Below are 14991 nucleotides of genomic sequence, written 5' to 3' on the forward strand. Positions count from 1 at the left end.
ATCAACAAATTCACAGAGCGTTCGCCAACAGGCACACTTTCCCAAACAGTTTTAAACTCAAAGTATTCTTGAGGCAGCGTTGACATAATTCTGCTCTGTTAACAGCAGATCAGGCAATTGAGTGCCAGTCAGTCTTTCCAGTTCATCATTCAAATCTGAGAAAAGCTTCTGTAACCTGGCGACATATCTTGCCATGTCTTCCGTTTGCAATTTTGCACATTTGAAGAACCCTTTCATCAGTCTATCCACACGTTGACCACTGCTCTGTTCATACATAGCGGTCAGCTTCTGCCAAATTTCCGCGGGAGATTTAGATGTGGCCGTCAGCTCAACATTGGCATCATTCATTGAACTGACAAGAATAAGCTGGGCAAGAGTGTCTTCCTTTTCAAAAGCCTTCAGTGCCTCTTCATGCTTTTTCAAATTCTCAGCATTACTGCCAGCAGGTGGCGCCATCGGGGCTACCTTCTTACCAGTAGCAACTTCAAGAACAGCATGATGACGAAGAACAAGCTGAATTTGCCTTTTCCAGCGACTCCAGTTACTTGCACTTTCAAGTTTGTCAACTTGAAACTTGAAATCCATCATTCAGTTGTCTCAACAATTTACATTCAGATCTTCAGCGCAGATGCTACGTGGTCTGGGCCCATAACCTGTTGAGTTTTGGTCAGTTCGATCTGTAATATTACGTAAATCGAGACAACAGACGTAAGATCAGATAACACAAACAGCTAGAGAGAGTATTCAAAAGCAGAACAAGGAAATTAACGCTACTGAGTTTTATTAGCACGGAAGGTATTCTCACAAAACACACTGACTAACCCTTTGTTTCTACATATATCCACCACTGTAATATAGTATATTGATTATAAGGTACCAAATGAATTGTTTATTTCATCAACAGTTATTAAACTGTAATAAACTGTGTTCAGTAGAATTTATATGTTTATTTTTTTAATTTTTTAAAAATATTTGAATAAAAATTTTTAATGGAATTTCTTTTTTGACATTTAATTTTTAAATATTTTAGTTTGCTTTAGAATGTATGCAATTGGTGTTGTTTGGATTCTTAATAAACGAGTTCATTTTCATTGGTATTCAATAGATGTTTATTATGTTACAATTTTGGTCTTTTAGGCAGAGAATGAGACCTGTGACTTGTAGATTTTTGTAACTGATAACAGTTCAAACTGTTTTCTGAGTTCAAGTAGTTATCAGTTGACTGTCAATGTAGGAACTGTTATCGTCTTTTTGAGGAGCAGTCTTGGTGATCCGCTGACGGAATTAGTTTGAGCATGTGTGTGAAAGTGAAATCGCATTTTGTCACACTGAGACAGACTATTCTCCTATTTCTCTGAATTATAGAATTACTTTGCCCAAATCACGGTTGTTGAGATGCCCTTAGATGAACCAATTCGCCTATTTTGAATAATAAATAGCACAGCAGTTTAGCAACTTCTCATAATGAAATGAATTCTGTATGCTGTAGAGACAATGAACTTCTGGGACATATGGATTAGACATATGCATGTATATGACTTTAGTTAAATTTAGGTGCCATCTGTGAAAATAGAAAATCAGTTTTTGGATTTTAATATCAAGAATCTTGACTATTTGATTTTCGAGGTTTATAAACAGCTACATTTTAAATTCTGTAAAAGTCTTCAATGATGCAATGTAATCAATGTGATAATATAATTCAGTATTTTTGGTAAGAATTTACTTTATTCAAGAAAGAAATATTAATTTGAAAAGAATACTTTCATTCATTGTACTGAACAAAAATTACACGTTGAAAGAAAAAGTTATGTCTAATATAGTTTTCAACTCTATGCAAATTTGCGTCATAAAAGTGTACGCGCATTTTTCATTTTTATCACTTTTGAATAAATTATTGGAAAAGTAGTCATAACATTCAGAATATATCATCAGGCAATATAAAATAATCAAGCGTATATGGATTATAAAATGCATGTATCGCTATATTAAAACTCGGTGGACGGATGGTAACTGGAATAATAATCTTAGAGACGATGGATTCTTCATTCCGGCCTAGAAACAACTTGTGAATGCGATTCTCATTGCTAATTGCATTTGACTTTGCCCATTTGTTATGCAATTCGAAAAAGTTATTTTGTACATTCGTCAACTGAAACATTTAAAAGTAATTATTGCATTACATTTATCAGAATTTTCATATAAATTTACCAGATTAAAGTCGTCGACATTACTGCAATGACCGGCGAAAAAATCACCCGATGGATATTCAAAAATATAATGTGGTCCTTTTGAAGCAGGAAATAGTTCGTTAATGATAAAATTTCCCTCAAATGTTTCATTGCATCTTTGCTCTGCAATCGGTTCTTCTGCAATTGCTGATATACATTGTGAATATCTTATGTAATGCACCAATTTTTGCATGCTTCTGCAAAATAAATATTACTAAAAATTTCATAATATTATTTATTACATTAAATACCTGTATTGGAATATTGGTATAGTGCTTAGATGGGACATAAATGGATGAATAATATTTCTGTAACTGTCACTGAGTGTAGATAAATAATAATTAAAAAGTGAATTTAACATAAACGTCGGTACATGTTGCACATTTTCCTTTTCAAAAATAATTGGATGAATACTCATCGCGGAGTATTCAGCATCCTGAAAAGTATCATTTAATATTCACAGTTTATAATTAACAAACTTATGTTGTACTTACAACTACAATACTGTAAATATTATTTTCCATTCCAAATCGTCTAACTTCTTTTTCATATTCTATTTCATTCAGATAATGTTCGACTGCTGTTTTAGCTTTGTACTGCTTTTTGCGATACTTTTCGTGCTCCATTAGCAAACGTATTGATAAATAATCCGTAACCATTGCGTTAAGCTAAAACCACAAATTAAGCAAGTTCTAATAATGCTTTTAAAAATATTTCTAAACTACAAACAAATGAAAACTTTACCGTATTAAATTAGTTTTAAAATAATATAAATTTAAACTGGAAATAATAATTAAATTCTAAAATTTAATTAAAAATTTTAAATAGCAATATTAAAATAATAAATAAATAATAATTTCATACTTGAATGTTAAATTACCTGTTTTATCATTAAACGGATTAATCTTTCAAGAGAAAACATGACGTATGCATGCGTTGTAAAGATTCCACGCATCTGCTCTTCATACACTTCTTGTTTCAGCTTTCCATCCACAAAATCGATTATAACTCTGAGTCCCAAATCAAAAAGTTGTCTAGGATCAGACAAATTTTTCTCTAAACAAACACTAATTACAAGGTTAAACGGTGCAATTTAACGCACAAATAAACAACTTATAAAGACATTTGACAGCTTGGTAGTGGTGTAAAAATGGTACATATCTTTGTTTTCATAATTATTGGCAAAATCACAAGCATATTGAAACAGTTTCTCTAATCGATTGCTAAACAGGTAGTGTAGACGAAAAAAAAAATACCAAGCTTCTGGAACGATCATCTTATTCAATCCATCTGGCTACAAGTTAAAATTGCTTTATTGATATACTATGTACAATGAGAAAATACTTGAGGTGTTGATTTCCATAAATGTGGATTGTCAAAACAGTCTTTCTCTGTTTCACATTCTTCAATTTCTACAGGACTGTCATTTAAAATTTCAACCACTTCTGGTTCCCCACTTTTCCCGGATAATTTTATTCTGCACTTTAAGCTGCCACTACTTTTAGGAGTTCCAGAGTCAATGTTCAAAGGTTGCTTCGTTGGAGTTCTCATGTGTGGTGGGGTTTCTAAATAAATTATTCCCCTTCATCAGTAAATAAGTCAACAATTACAGTGCAAACTTGGATCTGATTTGGATTCCAAACCGCTGTCCGCTTGCATGCCAAACAATGCAGGCACAATATGCTGCAAAATGAAGCGAATTCTTTTCTTATTCAAAATAGAAATTGCTTAAATGAAATTAATTGATCCAAATTAGATCAAATTAAATCAACACTAGATTGATCAAAATTTATTCATTTTCTTAAAACTTTCTTACTTTGCATTTGCATGATTCGTCTCATTACCAATCTTCCTGGATGAAAAAATAAGCACTTTTCGTTTGGATAGAGCAAAGTTATGTAAGGACCTGCTTCATCGCTTTTAATATTTTTTTCCAAACGCTAAACTGGACATTTTAGATCATACAATTTTTTAATATGTGCTTTGAAAACAATTATTAAAATTTCATGCAAAAACACCTATTTACCTACTTATTGCAATTCATTCATATATAATAATATATAATGTGCATGTGTGATTAAAATAATTACAGAAATTTTGTCTTCAAAATAATTAAAATAAATTCGATAAAATAATAAGTTGCAATAGTTTTTATAAATTCAAGAAACATGAAAATTAATTCGACAGTAGGTTAATTTATTACGTACGCTTTTGCATATTTTTTGAATTTCTTTTATAAATGTCGAAACACGCAAGCGTTCTGAGTCAGTTTGCCTAAAATAAAAACCTCTAACATCCAAAGCTTTCCAGTATAACCTTTGAGATTCGTCTCTCCATTCTAAATGTAGCGCTGCTCTAGCTGCTACCCATTCTTCTGTCTTGTCTTTGAAGCTAAGAAAAACGAAGTCTGTTAATTGCTTGACTCATAAAAAATAAAAAATTACTCTTTCAGTACTGAAGGAATGCAATAATATGGTGTCATTGTTAAACCTTCAATTAAATCATCGGCCAGTTTTCCATACATGCTGTAAAGAAAATATCATTTGTAAAATCTTTAATTTTTTAAATTACGTACGTATATGAATTCATACCGTCTAAAGGCTCTGGCTGGTATGCTGACAGAATTTCCTCCAAGTCGATCATCAAGTTGTACTGCTTTTGCTTCACTACGTTTCAATTTTATAATACTGTCCCAAACATTAGATAATGTATTTAAGGTTGAGCAGTTTATGCCAATAATATAATCTAGCTAAATAATAAATCATAAAACCTGGCTGATAAAAAACTTTTTAATAACAGATGGCATTTATATACAATGTATAATTCTTTTTCTTGTTCGAATACGTCTGCTTGAGCAGGAGTTGCAATATTTTGCCCTGAATGGGGAGAATTGGAAAAGCACTGATAGTTTAACACCTAAACGAGTAATATGCAAATGAACATCATGACACAATTATCAAAAATTTTGGATAATAATTTAATGTCAGTATTAATTAATCCAATATTCTTTTTCTAGAGCACTCTTAATATTTACAATCTTTCAATTTATTGTACAATGCATTAGTCTACAAAGTTAGATGCATTATTCAAATTATAAAAACTTATTTAAAGATTTTTTTGTTTTACGTTTGAGAGCTTTTGTTTAAAATAATTTCAAAAATATAAATTTTTTTAAATTAAGAAGATCAGTTTCCCTTTCATTTGCACTGTGCTGATCATTGGCCTACTGTTACCTTGTAGTCAATTTTTAATAGCATTTTCTCCTTTATTTTATATTTCTATATACATTGCAAGAATAATAATATTATTATTATATTATTGCTAGAATAATATATAATAGTATAATATTATAATACTTTCATACTTTTGAATATTTTGATTTTCATTTAATTTCTTAACAGATAAGCAGCACTTAGCAAAACAAATAAACTTAGCTAGATTGATATCTTTTATTTACCTCTCCATTTATGCTTTTTCTTTGAATCATGTAAGCTTCTGGAAGGAAAAAGTAAACTTCTTCTAGCATCTTTACTTCATCGACTGCTAAAATCAAAAAAAATTATCAAAACATTAAAAACTTTCCATTAAATAAAATATTTACCTTTAACTATTTTTCAATATTAACAAAAAATTACACACATTTGCATATATAAAATATATATATATTTGCTTATAATAAGATTACATTTTCTAGTAACTTAATCATTGTTATACAGCAACTCAAAGTAGCCAAACTTTACTAATGATATTACATACTAATGATATGCAGTCACATATTTTTTAGAAAGCTTTCATTTTAAGTCAATGACAAATAAATGTATTAAAACGAACCAACGCTTTGAAGAGGATCTAATACAACTGGCCACTCAAGCATACTGTTTTTCACAATAGACAATGCTTTAACAATCCATTCATGCGCCACTGTTTCTTTTCTAGAAAAAGCACTTTTTACAATATGAATGTAGTGTTTAAAAAATGTCAAACGCTTACTTAAACTTCATTTTTGCACATTCTAGCAAATTTACCACAGATGGATGTTTATTCCTCAACGAGTTAACTAATTTTAAGAACTTACCATAGCCTTGAAGATTATCCATAATGTCTGTAACCTATGACAGAATTCAAAAACAAATTGAGTAAAATATTATGGTAAAAAATGGAAACGAAGACCTTTTTTAAAAATTTTTTTTCTGTGGAACTGTCATACATGGATGATTCTTCATACACATCCACTACATCGACCTGACAAAAAATTATTTTATTAATTTTTATAACTAATTTCAAATAACAGTTTATCTTGCGTCTGATAGCCAAATACATTATTCATTTGGTTTTTATACTACCATATTTTATTTAAAGATTTTTAATTTAAAAGTTAGTCAAAGTTAAACACTTACTGAACTTAAAATCATAAGCTATTCAATAGAATGATGAAACAAATTTACTTACTTTGTCTGTTGCTAAGTCGATGATCTCTGTTTGAACATTACTAGCACTTTCTATTCCAACTAACGGTGAATGAACAACTATTTTCTCATTAGAAGAATCTTCCTCAACAACGTCCCACCTACTGAAAGTCTCATTCTGGGGCACAGAATCTTCCATCTCAGTTTCTTGTACTTCAGAAATGGATAATTCATCTTGAATGTTTGTCCATTCAACTAACAAGTCATCATCAATGGTCTCATGGTGGATTTTTTCAAAATTCCCCATGTTTTTACTAGTAGTTTCTTCTTTTTCTTCAATAATATTTTGCAAATAAGCAACAGTTTGGGTTCCTTTAGCAATAAATTCCGGATCTTCATCGCTAATAAACATTTTTGCTCCAGTAATATTATCTTTTGGAATAATATTTTCCATTGCCTTAATTCCAATGCTTTCCGTTTCTTCAATGTCATCAGCTTCGACTTCGGCAGGAATATGTTGAACCTCTTCATTGCTGCTATCTCGAATTTCTACATTTCTACTTTCCACTGCTAATTCTGCATGCAATGTTTCTTTTGCAAATTGTTCATGTCGTTTTGTATTATCTGCACGATTTTGCATTTGTCCAGCAATAAGCAAATCATCAGCTTGTATTTCTATATCACCTTTATTACTTTCACAGGAAGTCGTATTTTCCGTATCTTGGACTTCGCTTATTTCAGCAGTCGTAGGCATATTCGACATTTCTTTAACAGATGACGTATTATCAGGTTCATTTATTGGCTTATTCCTCACAAAATCTCCCATTTCTGGTTGGCATATTCCACCACGTCCAACCACTGACGACGTTTGTATCGTTGGCATGTGCGCTTCACTCACGCCAAGCAAACTCTCAAGATGTATATTTCTGGATTTAGAAGTTCCACTCCCAGTTTGTTCAGAAACACTTGCTTTTTGAGCTGAATTTAAGTTTTGAACTTTTGCAGTCGCTATTGTTGATGGCAAAAAAGATATAAATTCTGTGAGTAAATCTGGTGAATCCGAAAAAATCTTTGACAACATGGAATACACCTTCGTTTCTATTCTTCCTCGATCTAGTACTTTAGGCATGTATTTGTCTCTTATTGACGGTGAATATTCTCGGTAAAAGTTCAGAACGAATATAAATTCCTGATATACTTTCTGTTTGTGAACATAGCGCTGCTAAAATATTTATTTTCAGTTTTATAGCACTAATATTTCAAACAAATTTTTAAATCAAAAAATATCAAGCTCCCATTATAAACATATAATAAAAAAGTGCATTTATAATAAAACAACGATATACAGCTGATTCATATTTTGATTCATGCATTCAGATAATATAGCAAGCTACATTTTTCCTAGTGTAAAAAATATTCGTCAATCAAATTAAAAGTATTACAGAGAAAAAATTATAAAGTAACATAAAAATTTACAAATTTCTTATTTTGTTCTACGGCTATAAAGAATCTTCACTTTTTTAATAAAACAGTTTACTTTCACAGTTTTTCAGATTTATGATAATTCAGCAACACCAGAGATTGAAATATGGAATTTAACAAAATGCGTTAAATAATTAACACTGATGATCCAAAAGTGCAAAAGATACCCTATCAATTGAACAACTGGATTAAATAATAATAACAATTAATTATTAATAAATATTATGTACTATGTTGTTTATTATTTTACTTCACTTTTATGAATTATGAAATGTGCTGCTAAATCAGTTTGATCATTTCTAAATGTAAGTATATTGGCGTTGATGACTAAAATAGCACATTTAAATAATTGTCATTTATAAACAACATAAAAGAATAATATCGCAAAATAATATTTTCTAAAAGCTTCAGTAAAATCTGTTCATCAATAAATATAAAATTTATAAATGTACCCACCTGGACTTTATTTATGTAATTCATAGCCTTATTAAAGTGCTCCTGATAATGGGGTGAACTGAAAATATTCAATGAATGCATTCCACTTCCGACTGCTTGTTGTGGTAAAGTGCCTGGCCGATATGAATAAAGGCAAGTTACTAACCGTACTTTTACTGCTTCGTCCTAGAGAAATCAATTTTTAAAAACCAATTTAATTTGTGTTTTTATCTCAGTTACCACTGAAAAAGCATCAGCTCGACCTCCTGGCTTTAATACTGCCAAACAGTCACCATGTAATTCTATTTCATATCCTTCTGGCAATATTAGTTTCATTTCTTTCAATAATTCCGGGCTATTGTAAAGCATCGCTGCAATGTGCTTAACAGCGCACATTATATCTGTTCTAAATTCAAAACCATTACACAAAAATGTGCATTGATAAAAGTAATTGCTTTTTCTTGCGTTCCCACTTATTATATCGTAAATCTTCAAGCACTTCCAGAAATTCAAAATAAGCACGTGGTGTTCGAAAAAGATGATCTCTAATCTTTCCCATATAAAATATCACTTCTCTGGGAAGATTAGGATCAGTTAACAAAGTAGAGCCAGGCACATGCACCACTGGAGACGTCATCCAAGGTGGCTGAGGAAATCCAATATTATGGGAAATTAAGTTACTAGTTGATGGTCTAAAAATACAAAATTTCCATTTATTTATCATGGTTTATGTTTAAAATTTTGGGCAGCTGAATGTTCAAATTATAAAATAAGCAATAAATGCAGCAAAAGTTAATTTTAAAAATTTAATTATTATGCTTATATTTTAAAATTAAAAATTCATTAAAAATGTCGAATTTATCATCCAAAAAATTCTCCCTTTTTATTGCATTAGGTTTCTAAATTCAAACAATTTAGAAGTGAAAATTTCAATGCATTATATGCTTTTGTTTTAATTTTTGTTTCAAATAATAAAATATATAAGCATTTTCAAAATGTATTATTAAAAATGTTTTTAAGATAGATACTTCTTTACAAAGCTACCACATTAATCATACGTCTTTATAAAATCATAGAGTTATTTTCATTTGAAGACAAACCATAATAAATTAAAAACGACTTAATTTTTATTACTTAATTATTTCTAGAACTGTTTTTCATATTCCATGTTTTGTCGAAAAAAACTTTAAAAATGTGTTTACCCGGTAAATAAAGGAGGTGGTAACATTGGCTGAAAATTTGGAGTTGGAGGTAGCATAGCATTTCCAAAATTAATTGGTAGTGGAAGTGGTGTAGGCCTCATCATTGGAGCGTGTTGTAAATAAAAAGGTGGAACTGCTGGAAAAATTGGCCTGAATATGCCAATTTGTTGGTTCATTGTATACTGAGGCAGGGGCAACCTGGAACATAAAAAAATGATTCAAAGGAAACAACTCATCAACCATACCTAGCTGCCAATTCAGCGACACTGTTGGGTTGACGGAACCTATTTGAACCGTCGTTCATGCTGTGAATTTTTTTTCAAGAATCGAAACGTAGCATACAGTAAAAAAACTACGAAATAAACCTTATTAGATTTTGTTTTTAAATAAGTTTGATACGTTCGCTTTGGACAGTCAAAACCACAACAGTAATTGTTCAATGAAGAATGGTGGCCTGCTATAAATTCGATTAGGGAAATATTTAAATTTATAAGTTGACATAAATACAAATTGACATACTACAAAATGAGTCCATTTTTCCGATGAAATTAAAACATTTTCTCAGTAATTAAATATAGTTATTATATATTCGAATTTACATAATGCCATGATTCTAAAATTTCGTGAAAACATTTATACAGTCATTTCATATATATAAATATGAATGCCCATAACAGTAACTTTTAATTAAATTTAGTTTAATTTAGCTAAGCTGTTCTACTAAAGTTGTTAATTAATTACGTAGGAGGACAAGTGATTTAGCGAAAAAAAATTTAATAAAAACTAAACTGAAGGAAAAATTATTAGTAAAAACGTACTTTCTGAGGATCTTTTCATCTATAGCATGCAGGTAACAAAACTTCCGAAGTTGGGATGTTTCTAAAGTATTTCTGAAAAAAATGAAGCTTTCAAACGAAAAACAACAATACATTTTACAGAGTAATTACATAAATAATCAAAATTAAAATGTTTTGTCTTGTATGTAAATAAAACTGTATTAAAATAAAACAAAAATAAAACAATAAAACATGCAATAAACTGTATTTTACTGCAAATAATTTGAATAATTTCATAGATATTTTGCATTCTTTTTAATAAAAAAATAATTTTTAATATTGTATTTCTTTTCAAAAGAACATGTTATAATGTTGGCGTTAAATGGTGCATTTGTTATCATTTTCTGAATGAAATTTATTCTCAAATCTGATGGTATTTGTAAATAAAAAATAATCAAATTCCTAAATAGTTAATATTTTGAATTGCATACGTGACAGTATACCTGAAAATCATTAAAAATTCATCTAAATGTAAATTTATGGCGGAACGCGATGGTCAATTTTGTTTATTAAACTGTCGGTCAATGTAAAAGTATATAAAATTGTATTGCTAAATTTATGAGCGTGGGCGTTTCTGGCCGCCATATTGTCCGGCTATTGTTGCCCGTACAGTGTGATTGTATGCGGCTATAATTTTGCTTTGCATACGCGTGCGCGGCTTTTTGAGCTGGCAGTTTGATCGGGGGCGATCAACTGAAACTTTTGCATAGCAGAAATGAATCGACCACTTTGACAGATTGCTACCAATTGGTTGGAAACAATTTTGCCAACAGTCCATAGCAGCTGTCTGGGTTGTAAAATGTGATCGTAAAACACATTTATGACTTCATCCTTTAGCATTGGTAAAATTGCATCGACGAGTCGAACTTTCGGCTCAGCCTGGCTGTTTTGAACATAAAATCTGACCTTTTAAACGAACAAATATTCCTGAAACTTATATTCCATTTCCATATCTCAGTTTTGAAATTCAAATGACCACCACTTAAGCAGAGTAAAAAAACTTTAACTGTTAAATGTTAAAATGTTAAATATGATCGATTTTCATAAATTATGCAAAGTTTAATAAGAGCCACATCCACATAATACTCGATTTTTTCATTTCAACCTAAATGATAATAAAACAAATCCATCAGCTTTAATAATTTTCAAGTTTCACAAACTACAAACATTGAACCTACTTGAAATGGATGAAAAACAAAATTGGAGGAATAAATTTATTAACTGTTCAAATACTGCTTCAACTAAAGAGCAATTTTACTAAATGAATATTATTGTGACTTTACCATATTATTGGAGTGATAATAAAGTTATTTTATTTTATAATAATTTTTGCAAAACCTATTAATTAAATAAACTGTTTATAACAGTGTAATATAAATTTATTATTATCTAAATGATCAATAACTGATTTATGCAATGAGAAACGGTTTATTTCAGCAAATAGATTGTTTGTTGTCTTTTGTGGTCAATTTTATAATATATAATTTTGTTATAATCCGTCAATGTGAAGCTTTCATTTTTTAAAGCTTGAAAATTTTGATAATTTTGTTAAATACGAGAAAATGCATTAAGCTCAGTTTACTCTATTCCATATGTGAATAAACAGAAAGGGCAAAATGTTTCAGCATCGACGTGACAAATGAAGCAATAAAACCAATTTTATGGCATATATGCTGTACAGTGTCGAATCAAACAGAACAAATGAAAATGAAATTTCCAGCAAAATCTTGGACAGACAAATTGGCAAACACCCTCGGTGCCACGAACTAGGCTTAATCATATTTGCACAATGCAAGATGTCAGCGGAGCAATAAAACTTTTGAATCACTGACTGTATTGATGCTGATGCTCAGATAGACAGATTCCCATGACCGCAGCTTATTCATCAATACTTCATCTACACTGCATTTCAGCAACAAATTGCAAATTATTATTTTATTAACATTTGCAAATGATTTTGCACAATAAACACAATAAACATTGACCAAATATCTAAGTGATGATGATGGGCAAGATTCACTTAATTGAATGCATGCTGAGCTATTAAAAAGATTTGTTTACTTTAAAAATTGAATATTATAATTTGAAAAATGTTGTATTCATAAATAAGTTCGTTTCTTTATAACTTTACTTCTTTTTTTTATAAAATTGCAAGTAATTTCTTTCGACTGAGCATTTCAAATTATAATAACGAAGGACTTTTATAATATTAAAAATGCAAAAAGAAACACTTTAATTTGAACATTTTTCTTTATTCACTTTAATGAATAAACAACAGAATAAACGGAAAAATGTCCTTTTTTCTCTTATTAATCCATAATGAATAATAAGAAAATTAATGAGAGAGCATTGTTGATGTTAATTTATACAAAATGAAAAGAAAGAATAACGAAAGAAAAAAAACAAAGGCGATGTCAACGCGCAATTGAGAGAGCAAACATTTTTGCTCATTTTATAATTCCATCATCAGCTAGCTTCGTTCAAAAAACGAAATAGCCATCATCTGGAAATCAGCTTCTGTTTCACGTCGGAGTAGTAGACGAAGAGCAAAGTGCATGTTGGGCTTGGGATGTGCTTGTCGCTTCGGCTTGAGCACGCTGCTGCTGCTTTTTTTGCTTCATCCGACGATTTTGAAACCAAATTTTCACTTGTCGTTCCGTAAGACCCAAACTTCGGGCGAGTTCCCAACGTTTCTGCTTCGACACGTAAGCATTGTAAAGGAATTCTTTTTCCAACTCCAACGTCTGGTACTTTGTATACGGCTTCCGCTTTTTCCGTATTGACAGTGCATTCGTCCACTCAATACTGTGATCTTCAGAAAAAAAATGAAAAACAATCGTTAATAAGATACGACATTGAAATTTGTGCAATTGCATTAAAATTCATATATTAGAGTTCATGAAAATTTGCATATTATTATGATAATTTAATGCATTCAAACGGTCTATTTTATCTATGAGGCAATTATACTTAATTCAATATGCTGTCAATTTTGCCGAGCTTTAATGGCAGTGTTTTGTTATTGTTATTTATTAATATTATTGTCGTTCAGTGCTTGAGCATTGCACTGCAACAAATGCTTCACGAGCATAAGAAGGCAAAATTTTCCATTTTCAACATCACATAAATTATTTTAATTTCAGATTAAATCTTTAACGTATACTTGTATAAATAACGCGAAATAATTTCACCAAAACTGGCAGTTCATCCGGATGCCATAAATTTTACAAAATGAAATTCTTCTTCGCACCCTGTAATTTACACGTAATGCATGGATGGGTAAGCAATGCATGTGAAAGGAAGTTGTACAGGAAAATCAACATGCAATCACCGCTACAAGAATAAAGAAATGTTGCAAAATATCAGCATCAATTATTTATTTCCTTGAGCAATTCAACTACTTCAAATCGAATGCTTAATTCAAATAATTTTAATGCAAATATTTTCAAAAAATATATATGTGCTTTTATTACGTACAGTTGGTACATAATTTTTTGTTGCTGTTTTTCATGACAAAAGCCAATTATTCAGTTATTTCATTTAAAATCTACATCTTTTGATTAATGTAAAATTTGCATAAAATAGTGCAATTTGGAAACATTTTTTCTTTTATCACATGCATGCTTGATGAATATTCATCCTTTTCCTTGCATTAAAAGTATATTTATTCAGAAAAAGCATTTATTACTGCTTATCTGTATTTGCAATACCACTGAGCCTCAGTGCAAATGCAAATTTCATGCGTTGCTGCCATTGATCTAAGAATCATTATAATGATGACTTTTTTTGGCTTTCTTCTCATAAGAGTAGCAGTAGAATAAGTTTTAAAAATTGAAAGACGAAAAATTTAATATTTCAGTTAATAATTCTTCCAAACAATTTGCGTGCTGATGAAAAACTTATTTGAAGAAAAAAGAAAACAATAAATGTTTTGTACATTACTTCTGCGTGCGGGCATTGACTAATTCGATGACCCACCATTGGCGGCCTATTATATGGGGTGCTTCGTCACCTTCTGTCGAGCTCGTATTTCATTTTTACTATCCCAATATGTCAAAAACACAATAGTGCTTTATAGCAAATTGTCTGTTGATCCGTGGCGTTTATTGGCAAATAAACGATTCCGTTTCAACAAGCTGACTAACATTAGCCGAAAATCACAGCTTATAACTAGCTTAACCAGCTTATAGCTGGCTGATCAACATAGTGCATCGCTTTTTTAGTTGTTACAAAAGAATAACATGTTGAGAGAAAAATTTCATATGCTAATGAGAGATTAATAAATTTATGCTTAAGCTTTTAGTTTTTTCTTGTTTGAAATGAAGCAAGCAAGCGAACAAATTGTACAAAACATCAGCATCAACAACGGCAGCAGTAAACTCTGTAAACTGGATTCTTTTTG

General features: G+C 30.4%; 3 protein-coding genes across 3 annotated transcripts; all 3 read right to left on the minus strand.

The window, feature by feature from the left end:
- Positions 1-57: 57 nt before the first annotated feature.
- Positions 58-585, minus strand: Tsp_07207 (hypothetical protein). The gene has a single exon (XM_003381440.1). It carries the CDS (start codon positions 583-585, stop codon positions 58-60), a length of 528 nt encoding a protein of 175 aa, XP_003381488.1.
- Positions 586-1915: 1330 nt separating this feature from the next.
- Positions 1916-10288, minus strand: Tsp_07206 (paired amphipathic helix repeat family protein). The gene is made up of 27 exons (XM_003381441.1): positions 10273-10288; positions 10153-10210; positions 9999-10058; positions 9754-9951; positions 9025-9243; positions 8792-8957; positions 8569-8737; positions 8367-8443; positions 6678-7856; positions 6436-6470; positions 6060-6160; positions 5686-5771; positions 5043-5144; positions 4820-4977; positions 4673-4753; positions 4545-4619; positions 4397-4502; positions 4045-4168; positions 3848-3955; positions 3573-3793; positions 3342-3522; positions 3109-3284; positions 2723-2896; positions 2594-2664; positions 2480-2548; positions 2209-2425; positions 1916-2149 (listed from the first exon to the last, which is right to left on the minus strand). The coding sequence occupies exons 1-27, from the start codon at positions 10286-10288 to the stop codon at positions 1916-1918; spliced, it is 4461 nt and encodes a 1486-aa protein (XP_003381489.1).
- Positions 10289-10999: 711 nt separating this feature from the next.
- Positions 11000-13465, minus strand: Tsp_07205 (homeobox protein abdominal-B). The gene is made up of 4 exons (XM_003381442.1): positions 13116-13465; positions 12422-12629; positions 11238-11495; positions 11000-11032 (listed from the first exon to the last, which is right to left on the minus strand). Exons 1-4 carry the CDS (start codon positions 13463-13465, stop codon positions 11000-11002), a joined length of 849 nt encoding a protein of 282 aa, XP_003381490.1.
- Positions 13466-14991: the final 1526 nt, after the last annotated feature.

The sequence above is a fragment of the Trichinella spiralis genome, assembly GCF_000181795.1.
Source record: "Trichinella spiralis strain ISS 195 chromosome Unknown Scfld1, whole genome shotgun sequence".
In the NCBI taxonomy this organism is placed as follows: domain Eukaryota; kingdom Metazoa; phylum Nematoda; class Enoplea; order Trichinellida; family Trichinellidae; genus Trichinella; species Trichinella spiralis.